This window comes from Onychostruthus taczanowskii, unplaced genomic scaffold (assembly GCF_017590055.1).
Source record: "Onychostruthus taczanowskii isolate IOZ18803 unplaced genomic scaffold, ASM1759005v1 scaffold10, whole genome shotgun sequence".
Lineage (NCBI taxonomy): Eukaryota > Metazoa > Chordata > Aves > Passeriformes > Passeridae > Onychostruthus > Onychostruthus taczanowskii.
In genome coordinates, this window is record NW_024496526.1 from 16,806,050 (window position 1) to 16,828,711 (window position 22,662).

Genomic DNA, 22,662 nt, shown 5'->3' on the forward strand with positions numbered 1-22,662 from the left:
GTGAACAAACGCTGCTCATCCCACAGACAGCTCTCAGTGCAAGCAGGGGCAGTGCCTGGGAGTTCTTAGAAAAGATGCACAGATAAAAATAAGGGAAGAAAATCATCTTCATCTCAGGAAATAATCCCTGAGAGAGGCCACAGCATGGAGGGACAGAGTGCCACCAGCCCAGGGCCACCCCCACCAAACCCTGCAGCGCAAAGAACACACAACAGCACGGGGAAGGTTTCAACAATCTGATTTTTAACATTATTTCTGGAGCCAATTGGAGAGACAAAGCGTGGCTGACATCAGGTGACAGAGCACAAGCCCTCAGAGCACTCTGGGGTGACAAACTGAACAGACACAACAGGTCCCCAGCTCACACCAAAGGAAATGGATCTCATAGTGACATTTAACACCCAGGAAACAAATACACCACGTGGAAAGTCTCATTAGAAAGTCGCCCAGGTTCCTATGTTAAGGGTTTATATGAAAAAGCAGGAGTTCTCCACCCTGAATTCCTGATAGAAAACAGCAGGTAGAAACCTAAGGTAGAAATCTGGAGTTAGAGAAATCCTTTGGCAGCATGTTCAGTTACAATCAGGCCTTAAAAATAAATATGATCAATGTCTAGAAGTATGAAGAGAAACACCAACCCCCTCTAAATACACTGGTTTAATAATAATTAAATTATTTTACACTATCTACAAGTTGCATATCACAGAGTTAGGAGTAGAAGAGGTGACAGAAGGACAAATCCTGCTTTTATAAAAAAGTTCAGGCATGTGTGGAGATGTGTAGAAAATCTCAGACAAATGAGTATGTACATTATTTATACTCAACAATTAACATCATCAAATCACATCTGGCTGGCTCAAATGAAGATTTCTCTTGGCCCAAAGCTCAGAATCCAAAAAAACACCAATTTAAATTTCCTAACAAACATGGAGAATTCATAGCAATAAGAGCAAGGTTTAGTTCTACCCCAAACCAACTTGGAACAAAGTAAACTCTGACAAGTAAAAGCTCCAAACAATAAGAATTTGGAACAGCAGCATTGAAATAAATTCCTTTCATCAAAAGACACAAGGAACAAGTTATCAAAACACTTCAGTATTGCCACGTGTGTTATTTGTACTGAGCTACTTCCAGGGGAAGGATCAAGACAAATTAAAGTCATGTCCAAAGGAAAGACAAAATCCTCCTTCCAATTGCACACATTTAAACAAAAAGTGATTTAAAGAGCACTTTCTGCATGAGCACGAGGCTGCAAATATAAGGTCAAGATAGCAAATAATTAAATAAAAGGGAAAATAAGTGGAGGAGGTGCTGAGTGAAGGGTGGGTTTTGTCACTCAGCAGCCTGGGAGTTCCAATCTGGGATGAAGTTTATACATCAAAAATGCTTATTTAGACATCTGGGAGCTTCCTGCATTTAATGGAGATGTTTTCATCAGTAATTTGCTTCCATTATTTTCCCAAACCAAGGATTATCACTCAGCAGAGGTGGTTAAAAGCAGGATAAATGTGACCATGGTCCAGTGTGCAGGTAAATAGAGGATGAAGTGATTTTTTTTTTTTTTTTTCAGCAGCTGAAACAAGAGAAAGAAAGAAATCCCACATTCCCAAAGGATAATCCAGCTCATCTGCTCCCTTGGACAAACCCCACCCTTTAAAAAGTGCATCAGGGAAGAAACTCTTGGATTTCTTTTCTCCCCAGCTGCCACTCGTGGCCAGCTCCGAGGCAATCCCTCCTCCAGGGAAAGGCTCTGGATTTCCTGTGCACAGGAGCCCAATCCCACCCTCCAGCCAAGGGATGGCCTCAAATTCCCCTTTCCCAGTGGTGCAGGAGCTCCTCTGGGCTCAGGGCTGCTTTAGACATGGACACAGTGGCAGAGGAAGGAAATCCAAGAGAGGCAGAACCCCCTGGTCCCATCAGGACAGTTCCTGTTCCACTCAGCTCCCCTTGCAAAGGGAACAGATCCTCAGAGGCTTCAGCAGCTTCAAACATTCTCCAGCCCCTCCTTTCCCACAAGGAATTCCAATGCTCCTTCATTTCTACATCCATCCACAAAGGAAAACTGAAGAGAGATCCTGTGAGTTCCTGGCTCAGCACCTTGGATCCACCTGGAGCATGCCCTGCCTGCTCTTCCCAAGGAGCCTCGTGCTGGCAGTGCCTCCTCTGCCAAGACACCAGGGAATTGGAGGAAAACTTGTTTTCCTCAAGGAAAAAACACAGAGGCAGCACTGTTAAACCCCTCTTTGCCTCCTGTTTCCACAGGGATGTGGTCCTGAGTGGCAGAGTTTCCTCTTCCAGCTGGAGCCAGGGACCCCTCGGATTGCGCGGCGCGTCCTTCAGGAAGGGGACTCCAAAGTGCAGAGGTTCCCTAAAGCCACTGGGACAGAAGGATTACAGAAGACACCAGAGGAGGCAAAGCAACAACATCTCAGCATCCTCAAGCTTCCAGAAACACATTGAAAAGAGAATTATTTTGGGACAATCTTTCAAAGATTCACAAGTGGCGTTTCCTGAAAGCGCAGGGAAAGAGAAAAAAAAAACCGGGACTCGGAGGAATGGGGAATTATTTTAAACCATCCCCTAATCTAGTTCAGGATGCAAAAATGCAAATAACCATCAGAGCTGGTGCCTATTTTTACTCTGCACCACCCTAACGCAGCGAGTTGGGTTATTTGAGAGGAAGCTGGACTTTTGACATCCACGGCAGGGACTCCCAAAGAGCGCCGCCTCGCAACTCCTCCATCCCGGCTCTTCACAGCAGAGGCTGCTGATGGAAATTTGGCTGCTGCTGGAGCAGGGAATGAGCTGGAAGCGCCACGGGATAACCCGGTCCTTGGTTGCTCTGGAATGCTGCCACGTCCACGGCCATGCCCATCTGGTGCTGGGGGAAGGCGGCGCTGCCGGTGACACCGGGGACACTCGGGAAGGGCTGCGGCAGCGCGGGGTCGGGGCTGCGGGGACACAACACCAACCGTGCTCACAGGGCCAGCACATCCACCACAGCACCCCCAAAACAAGCTGGCAGCCTCCAGAACGTGTACACGTGACCAAAATGGTCATTCTGGAAGGAATTTCGTGTTTTGCCGGCTGCAGAAATAACGGTTTTTACGCACACGCTCGCAGCCTAAATCAGCTCTGGCCTTGCGCTTTCCCTCCTGTTGCTCCTCCGTGTTAATAAACAGTTTCCCAGGAATTCCAGACTTTTCATGCCTCTAACGTGGCTGTTTTTATGGTTTTTGCAGGAAAAGTGTTTCCACCCTCAAAGTTCTTCCAGCAGCTCAATAATTCTACTACATAACTTTTACTTTTTCACTTACTCTTTAACTTACTCCGACTATTTAATTTTCTATCTTTGGTGCTGGGTGCTTAAAGCCAAGGTCAGAGGTTCCTTTTCCACCTTCCTCTCTTAAAACCTTCCTGGGAAATCTCATGCAGGATCAGTTTTACCCAGAATAATGCTCTCATTGCTCCCTGATTTACTAAAATTTGCATTTTCCCCTCAAAAATGACGCGTCACTAAATGTAAATGCCACGAGAACATACAAAGTGGCAAAATTCCCCCCAGGAAGAAGAATTTGCTGGATCCATACCTTAAATAAGCAGCTGGAGGTGGCTGAGTGGCTGCAGAGTTGATGCTCTGAGGCAGAGACCTCACCTGGCCCACCTGCTCCGGGGCCAGGCTGTACCCTGGGGACATGGACACCCCCTGGATCATGTAATTCCCACTGGGAGGCTGCACAGGATACGACTGCAAATCAAATCAAAGCCAGGAGATTTGGTGCTTAGCACACTGTGGAGTGAACCCACCAGAATATTCTACAGCTGGAAGCAAAACCTGCAGTGTCTGCCAATTCTGGTTTAAATAATGCAAGATTCCCTCCAAATTCAGGTGGCACGGGCTGGAGCTGCTGGTGGGGGTTGGATTTGGGATAAACAGGTTTGTCCCAAATAAAGCCCAGCATTATCCTGCATTTCTAGGCACCAGTCTTGGGAGGAAACACCAAACTCCAGTTGCCTTTTGGCTTAAATTACTTTGTAACCTCCAAATATAATGAATTTTCCATCGTTACTGGAGTTAAGGACACGGAATTACTTTTAACTGACATATTTTCAGATCTAGCAGTTGCCATGGCAACTATTCTTTTCCTACTGAACAATTAACATGAAAGTAAAATTCACTTCAAGTAAAAACCCTCATTCTGTGCTTTTTGAAATTCTCTCCTTCCCCTCCATGTTTATTCCTTAAGCCATCATTAGGGACGGTGTAAAACAGTTTGGAGCACAAATACAACATGTTTAGAACTGATACAAAATGTTCATTTTTCTAAGGGCAAAAGGAGCTAAAAGCAGAGTGTTTCTATATTTAGAAAAAAATACACTTGGGATTAATACACTGATATTCCAGTTCCCTCCCATCCCCAGTATTAGATAAGAAGGGAACATTTTACTTGGAGATTGACATGACTCACAGCAAGAATATCCACCAGGCTGCTGCAACACCCAATCCCAACTGCAAGAAATGAATTATGGAAGGGATCTTTTGGAATTTTCAACAGTGGCCAAGCAAAACCTTCTGTTCTAGTGCATAAATCCCAATTTCTTGCACAGGCAGTGTCAGATTGCTCGTGGGCTCCCTTTGGTTTTCGCTGTGATTTTTTTTTTTAAACCAGGGATAAGTAGCAGGGAAATTCCAGATCCCAGGGAATTTCCAGACCCCAGGGATACTGACCTGCACAGAGACTCCAGAGGAGGTGGGTGGGAATTGTGCAGGGTGCTGGAGTTTGGAGTAGGCTGAGTACATGGGGCTCTCGTTCATCAGTTTGTTGTAGAGCTCCAGAGCTTCCAGAACCTTCACGTTCAGCTCGGACAACTCGGAATGTTTCCTGTTCCAAAACAAATGGAGAGGGCACTGAGCTGCTGGGACATCTTAGATGGGGAGGAAAGATCAGTGCTGCATGAAATATGCAAGAAAAATAAACCCCTGAAAGGTAAATGTCATTTTTTTAACCCATTAATATTGAAAAGTCGCTGTTGTGTGACTGGAAGGAAAATCCAAGAGCTGCACAAGCACTGCTGGCATCAAACCAGCAATTCCCAGGTGGAATTCCATGTTCTTTTCACCCTCAAACATCCCCAGGAGTCACAGAATCATGGAATGGTTTGGGATGGAAGGAACCTTACAAGATTTCATTCCAGCCTTCTGCCACGGGCACCTCCCACTGTCCCAGGCTGCTCCAGCCTGGCCTTGGGCACTGCCAGGGATCCAGGGCAGCCCCAGCTGCTCTGGGAATTCCAGCCCAGCCAGGAATTCCCAATCTCCCACCCATCCCTGCCCTCTGGCAGTGGGAGCCATTCCCTGGCTCCTGTCCCTCCATCCCTTGTCCCCAGCCCCTCTCCATTTTCCTGATCAGCTCCTTCAGGCAGCCAAACCTGAGGAGGGGGAGGTGAGGAAAACATGGAATAATCACCAACAGACTGAAAATTCCAGCCTCTGGACAGACTGGAGAAGGCTACAGTCACAAAATGCCAAAAAAAAGCATCCATGACCTGTGCAGGGAATTTTGGGAGAGCAGCAATCAACTCTCAGTGCACACAATCAGAACTTGATATCTCAGCATTAAATAATAAAGGTAATGTTATATTTTTCTTGCAAGGTTTTGTAGCTTAGGAGATCAAAGTACCAAAAAAAAATCATTAAACCTGCCCAGTTTGAAGGAAATCAGTGAATAAATTGTGCTCACCTATCTATCTCTTCTAGTTTTTCATCTATCATTGGACCCATCTGCTGGCAGATATCTGTGAAGACAAAGTGTTGAGGCAGTTGATGTCTTGCACAATTAAATGTTTAAATGCAGCCAAAAATATTGCATCCAACTACAGTAAAATTAATTTCTTATTTATTTCAGGGTTGGGATTGGTAGATGGATCTTGCAAAGCTCAGGCATTTTACAGAGCTGGGAGTTATGCAAATGACTCTGCTAAACGTGGAGCTGGCTTGGAACTATTAAAAAAAATTCAAATTATCCCCAGAGCCCCACACTCCCACGGTGAAATAAGTGTTCTCCAGCACTGTTAGTACAGAGCACAGCTCCCCTAAGCTTAAAATAAACACAAAGAACTCCCAGCTCAATCCACAAAAGGTAATTGTGAGAAGAAGTCATAAAAAAGAGCTCATTTAGTGCTGCAAGTACCTTCTGAGTTGAGAAGATCTGGAGAATCAAGCTTTAAATCCGTGGGATCTATGCTCTGAAGTACCTGCAGTGTTTTATCCATCTTATCCTGAAAGGGGAAGCCAAGATGAAGAACTTTGATTTCTCAGCCATGCCAAGATTGGTTTAATATTCAAACAAAAGTTCTTTACAGACAAAGAATCCCCTGCCAACATTCAGCACTGAAAGAATGTAAAAGCCCAGCAATATTTTATTTTAAAGTGGCTTCATACCTCATCAATATAAACTGGCTCAGGTTCTGCTTTCTTAATTTCTTCTGCACTGTCCTCAGGAACAGAGATTTTATCCACAGCTGTGGAAGAACAGAGATGAGTTTCTTTTCTCTCTGTTGATGTGATAACTTCAAACAAACATTTGCTTCTTGTTATTTTTCTGTGTGAAAAGACACTGTGACATTTGAAATGGCAATTTGCTGGATTTGTAAATATGTTGCTGACAAGGAATTATGGTGAATCAAACCAAACTTCTGTCACAGAAAATGGTAATAACTTAAAAGAGAAAGAGGCAGAAATTAAAGGGAGTTACGGAGTGATCTGTGCCTGATTGTTTGAAACAAGGGCAGGATGTCTCTCAATTCTTTCCTGGGGCTGGTAGAGGAAATTATTTTGCTGCTGGGCTAATTAGGATTGCAGCACAAAGCTGCCTTTGTGAAATGATCCACCCATCACTGCAGCAGGTAACTCACCTGCCTCGGGCTCCACAGACAAGTCAGAGGTGACGAAATTGGATGGGAACAGCCCCACTCCTCTGTGGTTCTCCCCCTTCCACCAGTTGGCATCACTGGGGAAATAAAGAAGGGTTACAGAACTCAGGGAGGAACAGAGCCAGGGATATATTTGGGGTTTTTACTGAAAACCTGAGGTTCAGAGACATATGTTTGGTCGGTTTTTTTACCAAAAGCCTGTGATATTTAAAAGAGAACTTGCAGGGATTAGCACAAAGCCAAACAGGAGCTGAGGCACAGGGGAGGGAAGGGAGGAAGAGGAGTCAGGAGATCACTGAAAATTGAACTCAATCCATCAAATCTTTATATTGATTACTTGCCAGCCCTTTAAAGCTGTATATATCCCTAGAGGTGCTAACAACAATCATTATTTTAGCTATTTTTAATCAGTTTTATTCTTGGCAAATCTGATTCTTGATAGCCAGAGGTTTAACAGCTGCTGGAAGCAGATGGAATGTGATGCCAGTGCATTTTCTTATGTCAGACAACCAACCAAGATTTATCTTCAAAACTACAAATTGGATGAAATACTCGAGATTCTCCCTGCACTAAAAAAGATTTGAGGTCAGAAACTAGGAATTTGGAAAGAGAAAAGGAAGAGAAAGGGATGTGAGGGAGAGCAGAGTGACAATTACATTTCTGTGGGGGGGGGGGAAAAAGCATCAGAGGAAAAACGTGCTACCCTGAGAGAACAAGAGTGGTGGAACAAAGTCAGCTCCACACGAGTGTATTGTACCTGTCATCCAAAACAAAAATAATTTCTCCACTTTTAAAGGTGAGCTCATTGTCCTCGACAGCTTCAAAGTCATACAGAGCTCGCACCTTCCTCAGGCTCTGGGGGTTTTGTGCCATTTCTGCAGGTGGGTACAAGGATTTGGTCTCCATTTGCTGCTGCTTCTGCTCTTGCAAAGACAATTCAATAGCTGCAGGTGGGGCAGAGAGGAAGAGAACAGGTTTGAGGGGTTTATCTCTGGAGACAAAGCAGTTTCTTGAATCGACAAAAAGAGGATTTATTGCTTTATTTAAGCAAGGTCTGTATCTGCTTCTGTAGTACTGGAAGATAACATTTGAAATGCTGTGTGATGGGGAGGAATGTGTCCCACCCCAAATCCCCATGGATGAGGGAAACACCTGGAATGCCACATCCCCAACCCACTGATTTCAATTCTGTGCAGCAGGAAAGAGCCCACATTCCAATTTCTCTGCTTTTTAACCAAACCTCTGGAGTCCAACCCAAGGCTGAGACAGCAACTCACCTTTAGCTATATCCTCATCCTCTTTGGATTTACTGGATGAGGAGCCATTCTTAGCAGCACTGGTGGAAGCCTGCAAAGGTGGGAACAACACAGGGACAAATGACAATGACATCTCCAGAATTTGGTATTTCTAAAAATTAGCACTGAGTTGTTCCTGATCAGGTGGATTATGGAATCCAGGTGATCTAGAAATAAAAATCACCACTCTTCAGGTTGGTTTCTGCTTTCAGCAGGGCAAAAAGTAAAATAAATACTGAGATTCAATCTGAAATAACTGATTTTATAACAGAATTATTTTAGTTGTATTTATTAGTGAGACTACTCATTTAAATGATTCTTTCCACTTTTATCCTCCCTTCAACAGAGAAGATGCTCCAGTTGGGAGCTGCTGACTTAAATCCTACAATTCTCCCCAGCAGCACAGTGAAATCACTCCTGGAGTTTTCATTCCCACCAGGAACTGCAATTGGGTGCCAGTGCTCAACTCTTCCATGTTGCTGCCATATGTTTTACACATAGATCAGATTTAGAAGTGAAAACATCTTTGTGGAGGGAGGAGGGATTGTAAGTTAAAAAACTCACAGTATTTGTAAAAGTTTAAAAAACTCTGTGTTTCATATAGAGGGAAGTAAACTTTGTGTGAGGAAATTGTAAAAGAAATTGTAATTTTAATTTTCAGGACTGAATAATGTGGAACTATTTAGAAGTATCAATAATAGAAGTCAGGAAAAAAACCACCTGGCATCATATCTGCTGTCACATTGGACACAACAAACCACCAGAAGTGAAAAATAAACCACTCCAAACCCAGGACAGCTCCTGGGACAAACAGGAAAAGGGGATTTGGGAAAGGACCCCAGAGCTTGGGACCCATCACTGTCCCACAGCAGCTCTCACCTGGGATCCTGCTGCAGGGAAAGTGACCCCTTCTTCCTTCAGGGATTTGATGGTTGCAGATATCAAACTACATTGTGGGTCTTTCTGGAATTCTTCTGACCACTCCACCATGAGGGTTTTCAGCTTCTCACTCACTTTTGGGTGAGCCTGGAAGATGAAATTGGATAAAAAGGGATGTTTGAGCCTCCAAATGAACAGAAGGAGCTGTTAGCAAAAGTGTTACCAAACCCATTTTAATATAAATACGCTTAATTATTAATAATTGTGTACATTGAGAAGATTTGGGGAGCAGAGTGTAGAATATCTGACCTTTTATACCCTGATCAGGTATTCCAAAGAACATGCTGAGCTCCTGGAGCACTAATTCTGGAAAAATTCAGCCTGCCTACCACACTTATCCCAAATTTCTGCCTCTATGTGTTACTCACCCTCCATTTAACCTCAATTTTCTCTTCATTCCTTCTCAAGTGTGTTGTTTTCTACCTCCCAACCACATCAACTGGTCTGATGTAAACCAGTGTCTTTCCCTACAACAAATCCTCCAAGAAATCTTTCCCTACAAGAACTCCTCCAAGCAATCTTTCCCTACAACAAACCCTCCAAGCAATCTCTCCCTCCCATCCACCTTTTCTGGCCTCTGCAGTTTCTCCTCAGATGCCAGGACAGTTTTGTCCCAGCTGAGACACCCTCACAAAACCCTGATCTGTTCTCCTTGAACCAGCTTCTCCCACAAAGAGGCATTATCCATAGGGACAGTTTCTATTCCCAAACTGGAGCTGAGCTGCAGGGACAGCCTGACAAAGGAAGATGATTTGTTTGGAGCGGGGGCAAACCAGGATCAATTCATGCCCTGCCTGGAATTCCTGTGGCTCCCCCAGATCCTGGCACTGGGACAAGATTCCCACCCCAAGGAATCAGATCCCACTCAGGGCTGTGAGCCCAGCATGGGCTGAGCAGGGAGGGCACTGCCAGTCTGGGCTCCAACCTGCATTTGCTGGGCTCAGGAGCAGCACAAGGACATTTGTCACACTTGGCTGAACTCATTTTCCCTCTGAGAAGAGGGGGAAAAGCCCAGTTTTATTCATTATTCCTCCAGGGGGGCCAGGGCTGGGGTAAAGGGTCAGTATTTCCCAAAAGCACAGAAACTGTGCTCCAGAACCCATCCCTGGGTGGGATCCTGGGGTCCCTGCCCATCCCTGGGGGGATCCCAGGGCTCCAGCCCCTCCCTGTGGGGGGATCCCAGGGTCCCTGGCCCTCCCTGGGGGGGATCCCAGGGCTCCAGCCCACCCCTGGGGGGGATCCCAATCCCTGGGGGGGGATCCCAGGGTCCCAGCCCCTCCCTGGGAGCTGAAGGTCAGTGTGAGCCCCAGGATGGACCCTGGCTAATGGGAACACAGGCAGCACTTGCAGACCTATTTTTTTCCACAAAAGCCAGAAACACAAGAACTGTGAACTCATTTTACTTCCCAGCAATTTTATTACTTTCCTTAATTGCTTTGCTCAGCCTCTGATGATTGCAGGGATCTGAAAACTCCTTTTTAACCCATTAACCAGTTTTGTCTCCAACTGGAGCAGTAATTAGGGAAAAGCTGCTCCTGCTTACTCAATTCCTCACATCCAGATTTAGATCCCAGCACCTGCCTGACCCCAACCATTTCAGTCTCCTTTTTGTGGTTATTTTCTCATTCAACATTCCCAGAATCTCTAAAAAGGATTGTCTGTAACTTCATCCTTTTCCTTGTACAAATGTCATTTCACTTCCTCATAGTTTTCCCTTTCACTTCAGCCCAGGAATTTCCTTCAAGCCTAATAAAAAATCTCCTCAAGAAAAGCTGCACTGATCATGATCAAATTAATGGAGCTTAGGAACACAGATTTCAATTAAAATTGCTCATGTAATTTTGTAGAAGTGTGAAGGATTATCAGCTGCCAGCTCTTTAACAGATTATTTTTTTTCAGAGTAAAAATGACATAATAAATTTCAGTGAAAACACAGCACCAAAACTAAAAAATGTGCATTAACTACAACATTAATTTGGAGAAGTTACCAAGATAATCTTCCCTCAGGATTGCAGGTTCTAAAGCAATTACCTTGTTTATTATAGCTCGAGCTTCAGTGGCAAAATCCCGGGAACACACTTCCAAGTGGAATATCTTCCCACAGTTTGACACACAGGCTCCTAAAAGCTGACAGCAGAAAGTGTAAATAATTCAAAATAAGGGAAAGAAATGCAAATTAAAAAAAAAAGAGGGCAAATAATCCAAAATAAAGTTAAAAAGTGAAAATAAGAGAGCAAATAATCCAAAATTTTAAAAAGTGAAAATAAAAGAGTGCAAACAATCCAAAATAAAGAAGAAAAAGTGCAAATAAAAAAAGAGTTCAAATAATCCAAAATAAGGGGTAAAGTACAAATTTAAAAAGAGTGTAAATAATCCAAAATAAGGAAAAAAAAAGGAAATAAAGAGTTCAAATAATCCAAAATAAAAGGCAAATCCAGCACAGACACTGATTTACTGAGGTAAATCAAAATCTTAATGAATTGATCAGTAAATATTTAATTGCTGCATTCCCTGAGGTTTTTGGGGGGAATTTACTCACTGTGAGAGCTTGCAAAGCTACGTGGGGAACTTTGTGATTCATTCTCTTCATGATGGCTTTAAGGCAATCCTTGGCTCTGCAAAGGAGCAAGAAATTCAGGATAAATGGGAGTGACAAGATCTGTGCAAGGAATGAGCCCAAACCCCCACCAGAACCCAGCCAAAATGGCACCAAACCTGAGCTTTTTGAGCAAAAATGGCACCAAACCTGAGGTTAAGGAACAAAAATCACCAAAGCTGAACTTATTGTACAAAAATGGCACCAAAGCTGAGCTTAATGAAGAAAAATGTCACTGAACCCGACCTTATTGAACAAAAAATGTCACCAAACCTGAGATTTTCAGCAAAAAAGTCACCAAACCTGAACTTATTGAGCAAAAATGTCACCAAAGCTGAGCTTGTTGAACAAAAATGCCACCAAATCTGAGCCTATTGAACAAAAATGTCACCAAAGCTGAGCCTAATGAATGAAAATGTCACCAAAGCTGAGCCTATTAAATGAAAATGTCACCAAAGCTGAGCTTATTGAGCAAAAATGTCACCAAAGCTGAGCTTTTCAGGGCTGGGCAGAGATTGACCCCCTGACCAGTTTGTCTGTCCTCAGCTGGGTGTGGGATTGGCAGAAATTCCCTTTTCCCCCTGGCATTCCACATCCATTCCCTAAAACCTGCTGCCAGGCCAGGAAGGGAAGTAACTGCATGGCTTGGGAGGAAATGTCCCCAGAAAAAGAGAGGGTTCAATAAATGGGTGTTTTAGTGGAATTAATTCCCAGCTCTTGGATCCCCTTTCCCACAGCCTGAGGACACAAAGGTTTTCATGATTTGTTTCAGCACAATCTGAGGTGAGTGGAGAATAATAAATAGCATTTTAAATGCTTCTGCTGAGGGGTTTCCACACTTGAAATGAGCATTAATGGCTGGCAGGAGATCAGGAAAATCAAAGGCTTCATTAACACTGATATTTGGAATGTTTAAAAACATGAAATCCTTAAAAAAAAAAAAAGCTGATGCAGCATTTAAAAAATAGTATCACTGCTGGATTAGCAAAGCACATACTGATATTTGGAACGTTTAAAAACGTGAAATCCTTAAAAAAAAAAAAAAAGCTGATGCAGCATTTAAAAAATAGTATCACTGCTGGATTAGCAAAGCACAGAAAAGCCTCTGTGCCAGAAAAATACACTTTTAGTCCTAATTTTTTCATCTTATTTCACACACAAACCACTCAACAAAGTCAACTCAGTTATTTTAAGTTGTATTTTTATTTAGGGTAGGCCACAATCTTCATTATTTTCAATGGCAGAAGGGAAGTTAATGACACAAAATTGAATGAAAAAATGCCATCAGCAGTGGCATTTGAAATTCAGAATTTGGAATTTTATTTTCAATACAAATATATAAATTTAGATTTAAGCATGCATTTTATATACTTCTATTTCTGCATATGTAATTAAAAAAAAAATTACAACATCCCTTCCTCCAAAACAAGATTTAAAACAGTTCCCTCTACAAAAGTCTTGTGGCACTAAAAATTCTGATTTTTAATAAAGGACTCAAAGGACATTTTTTTTCTTTCAGGGCTAAAGATTCCCAGACTGAACAGATTTGCTGCTATTCCTTGTGGCAGGTAATCAATTAAAACCAACCCCAAACAAAACCCAAAAAACCCAGATTTTAATGGTAAACAGAGCTGCTAAAAATTCTGAATTACTTAAGAATTCTGCCTATGCACTAATTGAGGATGAATTCCAAATGTTATCACTCAAAAATTCAGCAAATATTTTTGGCCACTACAGAATCACCGAAATTCCATTTATGTTCCACTCGGGCTAAACTGATTTGTGCCTTGATCCCTGTTTTTTTCCCTTTTCTCTCCAATTTTTCCCAACAACCAAACACAGACAAATACCACAAGAAGCCCCAGGTCCTTGCCAGGTGTTTTTCTGCACAGAAATGATTTCACTTTCTCCTCCTGGCACTGCCACTTCCCCACATTCATGGCAGATCATTACAAATGAGTAACTCGGGTGTGCTGTGCAGAACTCCAGGAAAAGCCTGGAATGTGCTCAGCACACACAAACTGCTCTGCTCAAAATCCTCCTGGAATGTTTCTTCCCAAGGATTTCCAAGTCAACTCCACGGATTTGGGAGGTTGGGCATTTTGAGCTGTGCTCTCTGGGTCATTTTCCTCCTCCCAGCTGTGCAGAACTCCAGGAAAAGCCTGGAATGTGCTCAGCACACACAAACTGCTCTGCTCAAAATCCTCCTGGAATGTTTCTTCCCAAGGATTTCCAAGTCAACTCCACGGATTTGGGAGGTTGGGCATTTTGAGCTGTGCTCTCTGGGTCATTTTCCTCCTCCCAGCTGTGCAGAACTCCAGGAAAAGCCTGGAATGTGCTCAGCACACACAAACTGCTCTGCTCAAAATCCTCCTGGAATGTTTCTTCCCAAGGATTTCCAAGTCAACTCCACGGATTTGGGAGGTTGGGCATTTTGAGCTGTGCTCTCTGGGTCATTTTCCTCCTCCCAGCAGCACAGAATTCCCAGGAATGCTGAGGCCCAGCTTACCCATTGGGAGTGCTTCCAACTTTGTCACAAATATCCATGATAAGCCCCCAGTCCTCACTGGTGTTGTATTCATTTGTAGCTTTTTCTGGAAAGAAAAAAGAAGATTTATTAAGTGATTTATTTATTCAGTTCAGATTCTATCAACAGAATGTATTCTTAATTAATATTTCATGGATTCATGGAATGATTTGGGTTGGAAGGGACCTTAAAGCTCAGGTTGTCCCACTCATTCTATAGATTAATTAATAAGGCTTAATGGTATTTATTTGTGCTTTTAAATTTTTATTAGCCAGGTTATTTCAGTCCCATGTAATTATTGCAGTTCAAGTTAATAAACAGCAAATTAAATATTTTATTGCATTTGCTGCTTCAAGATTGAGTTTTAACCAATTAAACTCAATTTCATTTTGGTTGCTCAGCAGAAAGATTTCCACAAAGGGAACACAAACACAGCACCCACCAATGTCCCTTTTCCTAGAGATGTAAAAAAAGGAAATGTAGAATTTTGGCCATAATTAATCCACACAAACTGGAATATTTACTTCAAGGAAGTAAATAACATTTTGAAACCACAAACCTTCTTCAAAACTAACCCCAAAAATGACAGAATTGCTGAATTTTCTTTCAAGTGCATCAATATTTTAGGGCATGAACAACAAATGCATGGATGGTGTAGAAAATAAATGACCACCTGCAATTTTAAACACTTTAAAAATAATAAAAAAAGGAAAACCAAGTCAAATCAGCCTCTGGAAGCTGCAGATTCCCTGGACACGCAATCCCTAAGGAGTGAAAAGATTCCCAAGGATATCCTGAAGTACTTCCCAAGGATCCACTGAAACTTCCCTGAGCCCTGAGTGGAAATCACACCAGCTTTTCCTGCCATGGCAGAAACAAACCCAACCCTCCCACTGGCAACAGGGAAGTTTGATGATCACAGGCTTCAGTAGGAAGTTTTCACCTCAGAATGATGGAATTATCTTGGGTGGAAAAGGCCATGGAGTCCCAGCTGTGCCTTGTCCCCAGCCCAGAGTCCCGAGTGCCACCTCCAGGAATTCCTGGGACACCTCCAGGGATGGGCACTGCAAACCTCCCTGGGCAGTTCCAATCCCTGAGCCCCCTTTCCATGGGGAAATTCCTGCTGTGCCCACCCTGAGCTGCCCTGGGCCAGCCTGAGGCCGTTCCCTCTGCTCCTGTCCCTGTTCCCTGGGACGATCCCAAATCCCCCTGGCAGGAGCAGTGCAGAGCCACAAGGTCCCCCTGAGCTCCTTTTCTGCCACCTCACCCCGTCCCCATCCCAAAACAAGCTCAGCCCCAGCACACACCACGCTGTGCTGCCCCTTCCCAGCTCCCAGGCCTGTCCCTGAGCCAGCACATTCCCACAGGAGCCAAGTCCCTCCCCTGCACCCACCCTGTCCTGGGAGCAGCTGTGGGATCCCAGCTCTGTCCTTCCCAAACTCTCAGGGATCTGGAAGTTTCCCCCCCACTGCCAGCCTGACAAACTGAGCAGCAGCTGTTCTCCCTCCCTAAATTCAGGAACAATTCTGAAGGATAACTCCCTCACAGATGCTGAGACAGAGCAGAAACAGATGTGGGAGGATGCATTTTCCAGGAGTTTTTCAGCACAGAGGGAAGCTCTGTAACCTTTAAAAACATGGAATGACTTGTCCTCTGCAGCCCTCCAATTAATGAAGGAACATTAGACCTGAGCTGGCTTTTCTAGAAATAATGATAAAAGCAAAACGTGCTGCTTGGGGTGCTTTGATAAAGAATTCCAAGGGCAAGGAATGGCTTTTCCCTGGGTGAGCTCCCTGTGTGGTTCCAGGGAATGCTGCCAGCCCAGGAGAGGGGAGAGCACTCACAGGAGCAGCTGGGAAGGGGCTGGGAATTGTTTGCTGCTCCCACTGCCAAAAGGAGAAATGCTTGGAGAGCTCTGCCCCAAAGCACTGCCACAGCCCTTCCAGGAAAGGAGCTGGAAACTGAGGGAAAGGGAAAGGAGCCGAGGAAAGGCAGGAAAGGAGCTTTGCACTGAGGGAAAATCATCAGGATCATCCCTGTAACACACACCAGGCAAACCCTGAACGTCCTGGAATCCCTCACTGGGAGGCACCTGAATCCCAGCCCAGCTGGGGACACCTCCCACTGTCCCAGGGGATTCCAGCCTGGCCTGGGACACTCCAGAGATCCAGGGGCAGCCACAGCTGCTCTGGGAATTCCCAGTTCCCAATCTCCCACCCATCCCTGCCCTCTGGCAGTGGGAGCCATTCCCTGGCTCCTGTCCCTCCATGCCTTGTCCCCAGTCCCTCTGCAGCTCTCCTGGAGCCCCTCCAGGCCCTGCCAGGGGCTCTGAGCTCTGCCTGGAGCCTTCCCTTCTCCAGGGGAACATTCCCAGCTCTCCCAGCCTTTCCAGTCCCCTAGCCAGGTCCATTGCATTATTATTGCATTTTTGTTTCTCTTTTTTCACAAGAAGGGATGGGCAATACACAGAAATAAGACCAAAAAATGAGGGAATAACCCACTTTGGATCAGGCAAGGAGTGGGAAAGCTCCAAGCCTCCCTGTTCCCATCCTTCCCAAGCCCAGCTCCTCAGCCTGGGCTGGGGCAGCTCCACCTCAGGACCTTCAAACCTCCAAAACATTTTGTTATTTCAGCCCTGAATTCCCTCGGGACAGGCTTGCCAAGTAAATCTGGGTTAGAAAACCCAGAAATATACTAAAATACAACACTGTTTCTCCACCTGCATCACTTTCTGTGCAGGAAACAGAAAATGAACACTGATTTAGCACCAAAAAATCCCTGCTCAGGCACTTCCAGCACAGAGGGTTTCTGGGCTAAACCAGTGCTTGTTTATATTTTAGTGACTAAAATCAAAACTTTCGTGGTCACTTTGCCCATGAAGTGAAATCAACCCTTGTCTGCACAAAAATAAAGCATGGAAGAACTTTTCACAGTGAAAAGTGGATATAAAAGGAATAGAAAAAGTGCTGCTTTCCAGGAGATACAGCAGAAAGACGTGGATGAAAGGCAGAGATTTAATCCACACCCTTTCCCTAATTAGAGAATTCCAGCTTGGATTTAATGAGAGATCACAGCCAGGATGAACCTGCAGTCACAAGGCAGCCCCACCTGTAATGATCCCCACTTGTGGTTCTATTATATCCTAAAAAATTGTATTTAAATAGGTTATTAAAATAACTTTTTGCAAGATAAATCCAGTTCAATGAAAGGCCTTTTCAAAATGCAGGGTTTTTTACTTGGAAAGTGTTTTGTTTAACTGAGGCAAATAATCTGAAGAAGAAATAACTTCATTTGTCTGTCAAAAAAAAAAACCAAAAAAAACCCCACATTGGATAGATTTGAGAGGGATTAACAGATTATATTCCAGAGCCTGGAAATACCAAGATGAAAGTGATCAACTCTTAATTTATGTATAATATACAAATTACATTAAATTATAAATTTGTGATTATTATATAAAATATATTTCACAATATAATGAAAATAGTAACAGTGAGGATGTGGCATATTAAAAAATAACCAAGGCAGGATGGGGGAGCAGAGCAAAAATAATCTCAAAAAAATGAAAAAGAAATGTTTTAAAAACTCAGGCTCAGAATTTAGGAATTTTAAGCAGTCAGATCAAAGACTGGAAAATATTGTCCCTGCAGTTCAAGGAGAAAAGAAACATCCAAGCAAGGAAAAAAAAAAAAAGTCTAATTAGCTTTTCTACAAATGTTAATATTTGCAAGATTTTAGATTAAATGTTGAAGAAAAGAATTATTATGGACTGAGAAATGAAAGGAACATTAAATAAATACACAATGCTAATAATGGTAATAATGTCAATAATTTCAATAATGCCAATAATGATAAAATAGCAGAAGAATAAGAGAAAAAATAAATTATAGAAAAATAAAAAAGCAAATAAAATATAAGGGAAATGTAAGGCTTTGGGGGCTGGATTGGGAGGGAAAAGAAACAGAATGGAAAAGATTCTCCTGGAAAAGACTCTCCTAGAAAGTTCAGCAGCTGGGAGCAGGAGGACAAGGAGGAGGAGGCTCGGTTCTGGCACAGGAGGACAAAGTTAAGGAGCCCCAAAAGGCAAATCCAAGCTGGAATGGAGCAGGGAAACTTCTCACACCAGCCAGGGACCAGGGAATGCCCGGGGGAAAGCAGGGAATGCCCAGGGGGAAAGCAGGGAATGCCCGGGGTGGAGGGAAAAGCAGGGAATGCCCAGGGGGAAAGCAGGGAATGCCCGGGGGGAAAGCAGGGAATGCCCAGGGGGAAAGCAGGGAATGCCCAGGGGGAAAGCAGGGAATGCCCGGGGAGGGAAAAGCAGGGAATGCCCAGGGAGGGAAAGCAGGGAATGCCCAGGGAGGGAAAGCAGGGAATGCCCAGGGGGAAAGCAGGGAATGCCCAGGGGGAAAGCAGGGAATGGGGAATGCCCTCACCCCTCCTGCTCCTGGAGGCCTCCCCAGCCCTGGAGAGAAGGGCAGGAAAACAAACACCAGAGGGAAGGAGGCTGCTCCAGGGGTGAGGGCTGTGGGAGAGGAAGGACAGAGCTGGGAAAACAGCGAGGGCACGTGGAGTCTGAGCGGATCCAGACAGGAAATGCCGAGGTTCCAAAAGTTTTGGAGGTTCCTGTCCAAGGAGAGCAGCCACACTCCCCCAGAGCTGCCGAGGGTTATCCCGTGATGTGCAGCTGTGTCCAGGCACATTCCAAGGCTCTGCTCAGCTCTGGGGGCTTGGAACCACGGGAGCAAAGCCAGCTGTGGCAAAAAATAATCATACTGGGGAAAAAGAATAATAAAGATAAATACTAGAAAAGTAAAAAAGGAAATAAAACCTAAGGGAAAAGGAAGCCCTTGAGGGCTGGGTTGGGTTGGAAAAGGAAATTCCTTTTTCCCCCCACAGGTATTCCAAAAAAGAGCAGCTCTGCATGAAGAGGCAGCTGGATCTTCCCCAACAAAAGGCACCAAAATTCCAAACTCAGCACCTCCCCAGAGCATCCACACGTGATAATCTAACATCTTCCATGGTCTAATTTACAACACAGTACTAACTTTGTTTAAAGCTTCTAATGACAAAGTTTTTCAGGCAAGGCACTCTAAGATTTAGCCACAATAATTCAAGTTCCTATTCTGTTGTACATGCTACATTTTAATAAGTGACAATAATAGATTATAACTAATTAATATTAAAACACTAAAGAAAGAATACTCAGAGTAAAGTTTAAGAAACCAAACAGAGTCCCAGTTTTGAAGTTCTGCAGCCTGGGAGTCCTTGAGACATTTAGGTTTGTTAAAGAATCCTGGAGAGTTCCAAAAAAATCCACCTGAACAAATACATCAGATTGAGCCACGTGAAATGTGAGCGTGGTCAAACAGCAAACTGCACCAGGGAACTGAAATTGGAAGCAAAACAATAAATAAAATAAAAACCAGCTCAACTCATACTACAAACAAACCAGAGACTGTGTGGCAACACCAGCACTCAATCTCTTCCATTTTGGCCGAGACAAAAATCCCAGTAATGTTGAATTCTTCTCTTTCCTGAGATCCCAACGAAAGAAAGCTAAGTGGTGTCTCTCTTGTTTCACTGCTTTTATCAGAGCTGCCGTTCAGAACAGGCGTTGTGTAACAAAAAGTGACACTGAGCACGAGTTTAAGAAAGCACAAGTCGGGGCAGGACACAAAACAAAACAACTGAGTCACTGTCTTCACGCCGAGCCCAGGCAGGTTTTGCAATCACACAATATCCAGAGCTGGAGAAGATCCATAAGGATCATCCAGTGCAGCTCCTGCCCTGCACAGCCACCCCAACACCCCCACGTGTGCCCCTGGGGAAGCTGCTGCCAAGGAATCCTCAATAAAAGGAGGAAAAGCAGCTGCTCTTCCAGCAGCCACAATTCCCTGAATCCCTGCAAGGCCAGGAGGCACAGAGACACCTCAGTCACGCTGGGAAACCTCAGGAGTCAGAGCAAAACAGACACAAACCATTCCCTGATGCTGCTGAGGGGAAGGGAGAGACAGACCCAGGGATCCTTTCCCTGCCAGAGCCCCCAGCCCGGCCAGGAGGTGCCAGAACAGCCAGGAACCCCTCAGTGCCCTGGGCCCAGCACGGCCACTGGAGCAATCCCAGGATTATTTTAGCTGGAAAAGCTCACCGGGGCTGGCACAGCCACCGGCCTCTTGCCCACCTGGGCACCCCCGGGGCTCGTGTCCAGCCGCTGGCAGCAGCTCCTCCCAGAGCCTTTTCCAGCTTTCCGGACACTTCCCAGCCCGGAGCACTGGCAGGGCTCGCTGTGGCCCGGGCGCAGCCCCGGCCCCACGCCATGGCTGCCGATGCCTCAGGCGAGCCGCGCTGCCCCAGCACCCGGCCGGGCTGAGCCAGGATCATCCACCGAGACACCCAACGGGACCGCGCCCGACAGCGATCCCCGGGGAGCAGCGGCAGCGACAGCGGGGAGAGGAACCGGGAGAGGAAAAGGAAAAAGACGAGGAGGAAAAGGAAGCGGGAAGCAGAGGAGGGAGAGGAGAAGGTAAGGGACAGGAGGCCGGCCCGCCGGGCCCAGCCGCCGCCCCGCCGCTCACCCACGTCCTGCTCGAAGGGGTTGGCGGCGAAGAGCGGCATCTCGGCCCGCGCTGCCGCCGCTCGCCCCGCACCGACTGACCCGGCCGGAGCCGCCGCCNCGCCGGGAGCGCGGCGGCGGCGGCAGGCGCTGCGCGGGGCAGCCCCGCGGCGCGGGGGCCTCGGAGGGGCGGAGCTGACGGTGGTGCTGCGGGTGCCCGTGGCGTCACGGCGGCGCCGTGACGTCATGCGCCGCCATGTCGCGGCGGTGGCTGAGGGGCTGGGTTGGCGTTTCGGGCTGTCCCCGGTCGTGCTTTAATTAACCGGAATTAAAGATGTCTGAGGGCACAGAGTGAGGGGCAGTGCGGCTGAGGCCCAGCTGTGGCTGAGGGAGTGGTGCGCGGGCGATTCGTCCTGACGTCTCAAGAGCAAGAGTTAAAAAAACCCAAATAAAAATAAAAATAAAATTTAAGCGTTGGAAATAACAATTTCCCCAGAGAGCTGCAGGGAGAAGCGGGTTATGAGGCAGGTGCCGGGAAAACAAATTCCTCCTGGCTGGAACTGCCGTGTTAAACTCAGGGCTTGCCTCCTTCCGTGATGTCACTTGTAGGTCAGGAGGAAGGGTTTCCCCTGGCAGTGGATCCAGGGAATGCAGGATCCAGGAATGCAGGATCCAGGGAATGCAGGATTCCCGTTCAGGATTTCCCCTGGCAGTGGATCCAGGAATGCAGGATTCCCGTTCAGGATTTCCCCTGGCAGTGGATCCAGGGAATGCAGGATTCCTGTTCAGGATTTCCCCTGGCAGTGGATCCAGGAATGCAGGATTCCTGTTCAGGATTTCCCCTGGAAGGGGATCCAGGAATGCAGGATTCCTGTTCAGGAGGATTTCCCTTTTACTGTAGTACCAAAGTTTCATTTGCATGTGTGACAACAGTAATTTTTAACATCTTTTATCCTGAGTTTTAATTCTTCTATTGGAATTAAAAGAAATTGAATGATACATTTGAATAATTCAAAAATACTATTATTATTATTATTAATTAATTAAAATTTGATTTGAAGAACACACTGATCTTCCTTCAAAAATTCAGCGGTTCATTTTTGTCACGGCGACAATTCATATTTTTTTGAACATTTTGTCCTTCAAACACATTGGTTTTTAAATCAGCTGCGATGGCCCGGGGTTACCAAAGCTTCTTTGTGCAGTTTTTTAATTCTGAAATTCCATGAAATCAGCAGGATTGAGGAGACCTTTAAGCCCCACGCGTTGAGACGGAGGGGCTGTGGCTGAGGAGACGGAGGAGGTCCAGTGAGCGGATCTCCTGCCTGGCTGTTCCCTTGCCTCCCGTGTTCCAGGGGTGTTTTCCAGGGGTGTTTTCCAGGGATTCCGGCTGTCTGCAGGGGGCACAGTTGCCTCACATTCCCGGCCACCCTTTGCCATCCCGAGGCGGCTGCTGGGAATCACCTCCTGCCAGATTTTTAAGGCAAAATGCAGAGTCTTTCCCGAGGTCTGAATTCACTAATTGCACCGAAACTTCTAATTTCATGTAATGAATCAGAGCGAGAGCGGCATTAATTGGCTTAATTGCCTTAAAAAAAGGAATTACGAGCCCATTAATGCAGGAAGGCACCAAACACTGATGTTGTCTGGCCGAAGTGGGAATTTGTAATGGATCCTGGTTACTTCCAGACATTAACTCCAGAGTTTGGGCTTTTATTAACTCCACACATCCCGCGTGGTGCACCAGTCACAGAAGGGATGGCTCCTCCATTTCCGTGGGTTTTGTCACCTCAAATCAAATGACACTCGTCTCCGTGGA

At 45.3% G+C, this 22,662-nt stretch overlaps 1 protein-coding gene across 2 annotated transcripts; it reads right to left on the minus strand.

Annotated features, from left to right (window-relative positions):
- Positions 1-221: 221 nt before the first annotated feature.
- Positions 222-20,970, minus strand: STAM2 (signal transducing adaptor molecule 2). Of its 2 annotated transcripts, none has more exons than XM_041406156.1 (14): positions 20,866-20,970; positions 14,273-14,357; positions 11,707-11,782; positions 11,199-11,294; positions 9,108-9,254; positions 8,211-8,280; positions 7,691-7,877; positions 6,916-7,010; positions 6,443-6,522; positions 6,192-6,279; positions 5,742-5,796; positions 4,730-4,883; positions 3,591-3,748; positions 222-528 (listed from the first exon to the last, which is right to left on the minus strand). In XM_041406156.1, exons 1-14 carry the CDS (start codon positions 20,903-20,905, stop codon positions 468-470), a joined length of 1,392 nt encoding a protein of 463 aa, XP_041262090.1. In that variant the 5' UTR covers positions 20,906-20,970; the 3' UTR covers positions 222-467. The 2 variants fall into 2 exon arrangements, with proteins under 2 accessions (XP_041262090.1, XP_041262080.1); XM_041406146.1 differs by having other exon boundaries at positions 222-2,951.
- Positions 20,971-22,662: the final 1,692 nt, after the last annotated feature.

What these genes read in the sequence shown, in the direction of transcription:
- STAM2 (XM_041406146.1), bottom strand. Translation starts at nt 20,905, where the DNA reads ATGCCGCTCTTCGCCGCCAACCCCTTCGAGCAGGACGTGG. An exon ending in GTTGGAAGCACTCCCAATGG is followed by an intron (nt 11,783 to 14,272) that starts GTAAGCTGGGCC and finishes GCTCCTTTGCAG; the next exon opens with AGCCAAGGATTGCCTTAAAG. An exon ending in ATTTTTGTTTTGGATGACAG is followed by an intron (nt 7,011 to 7,690) that starts GTACAATACACT and finishes TTATTTCCCCAG; the next exon opens with TGATGCCAACTGGTGGAAGG.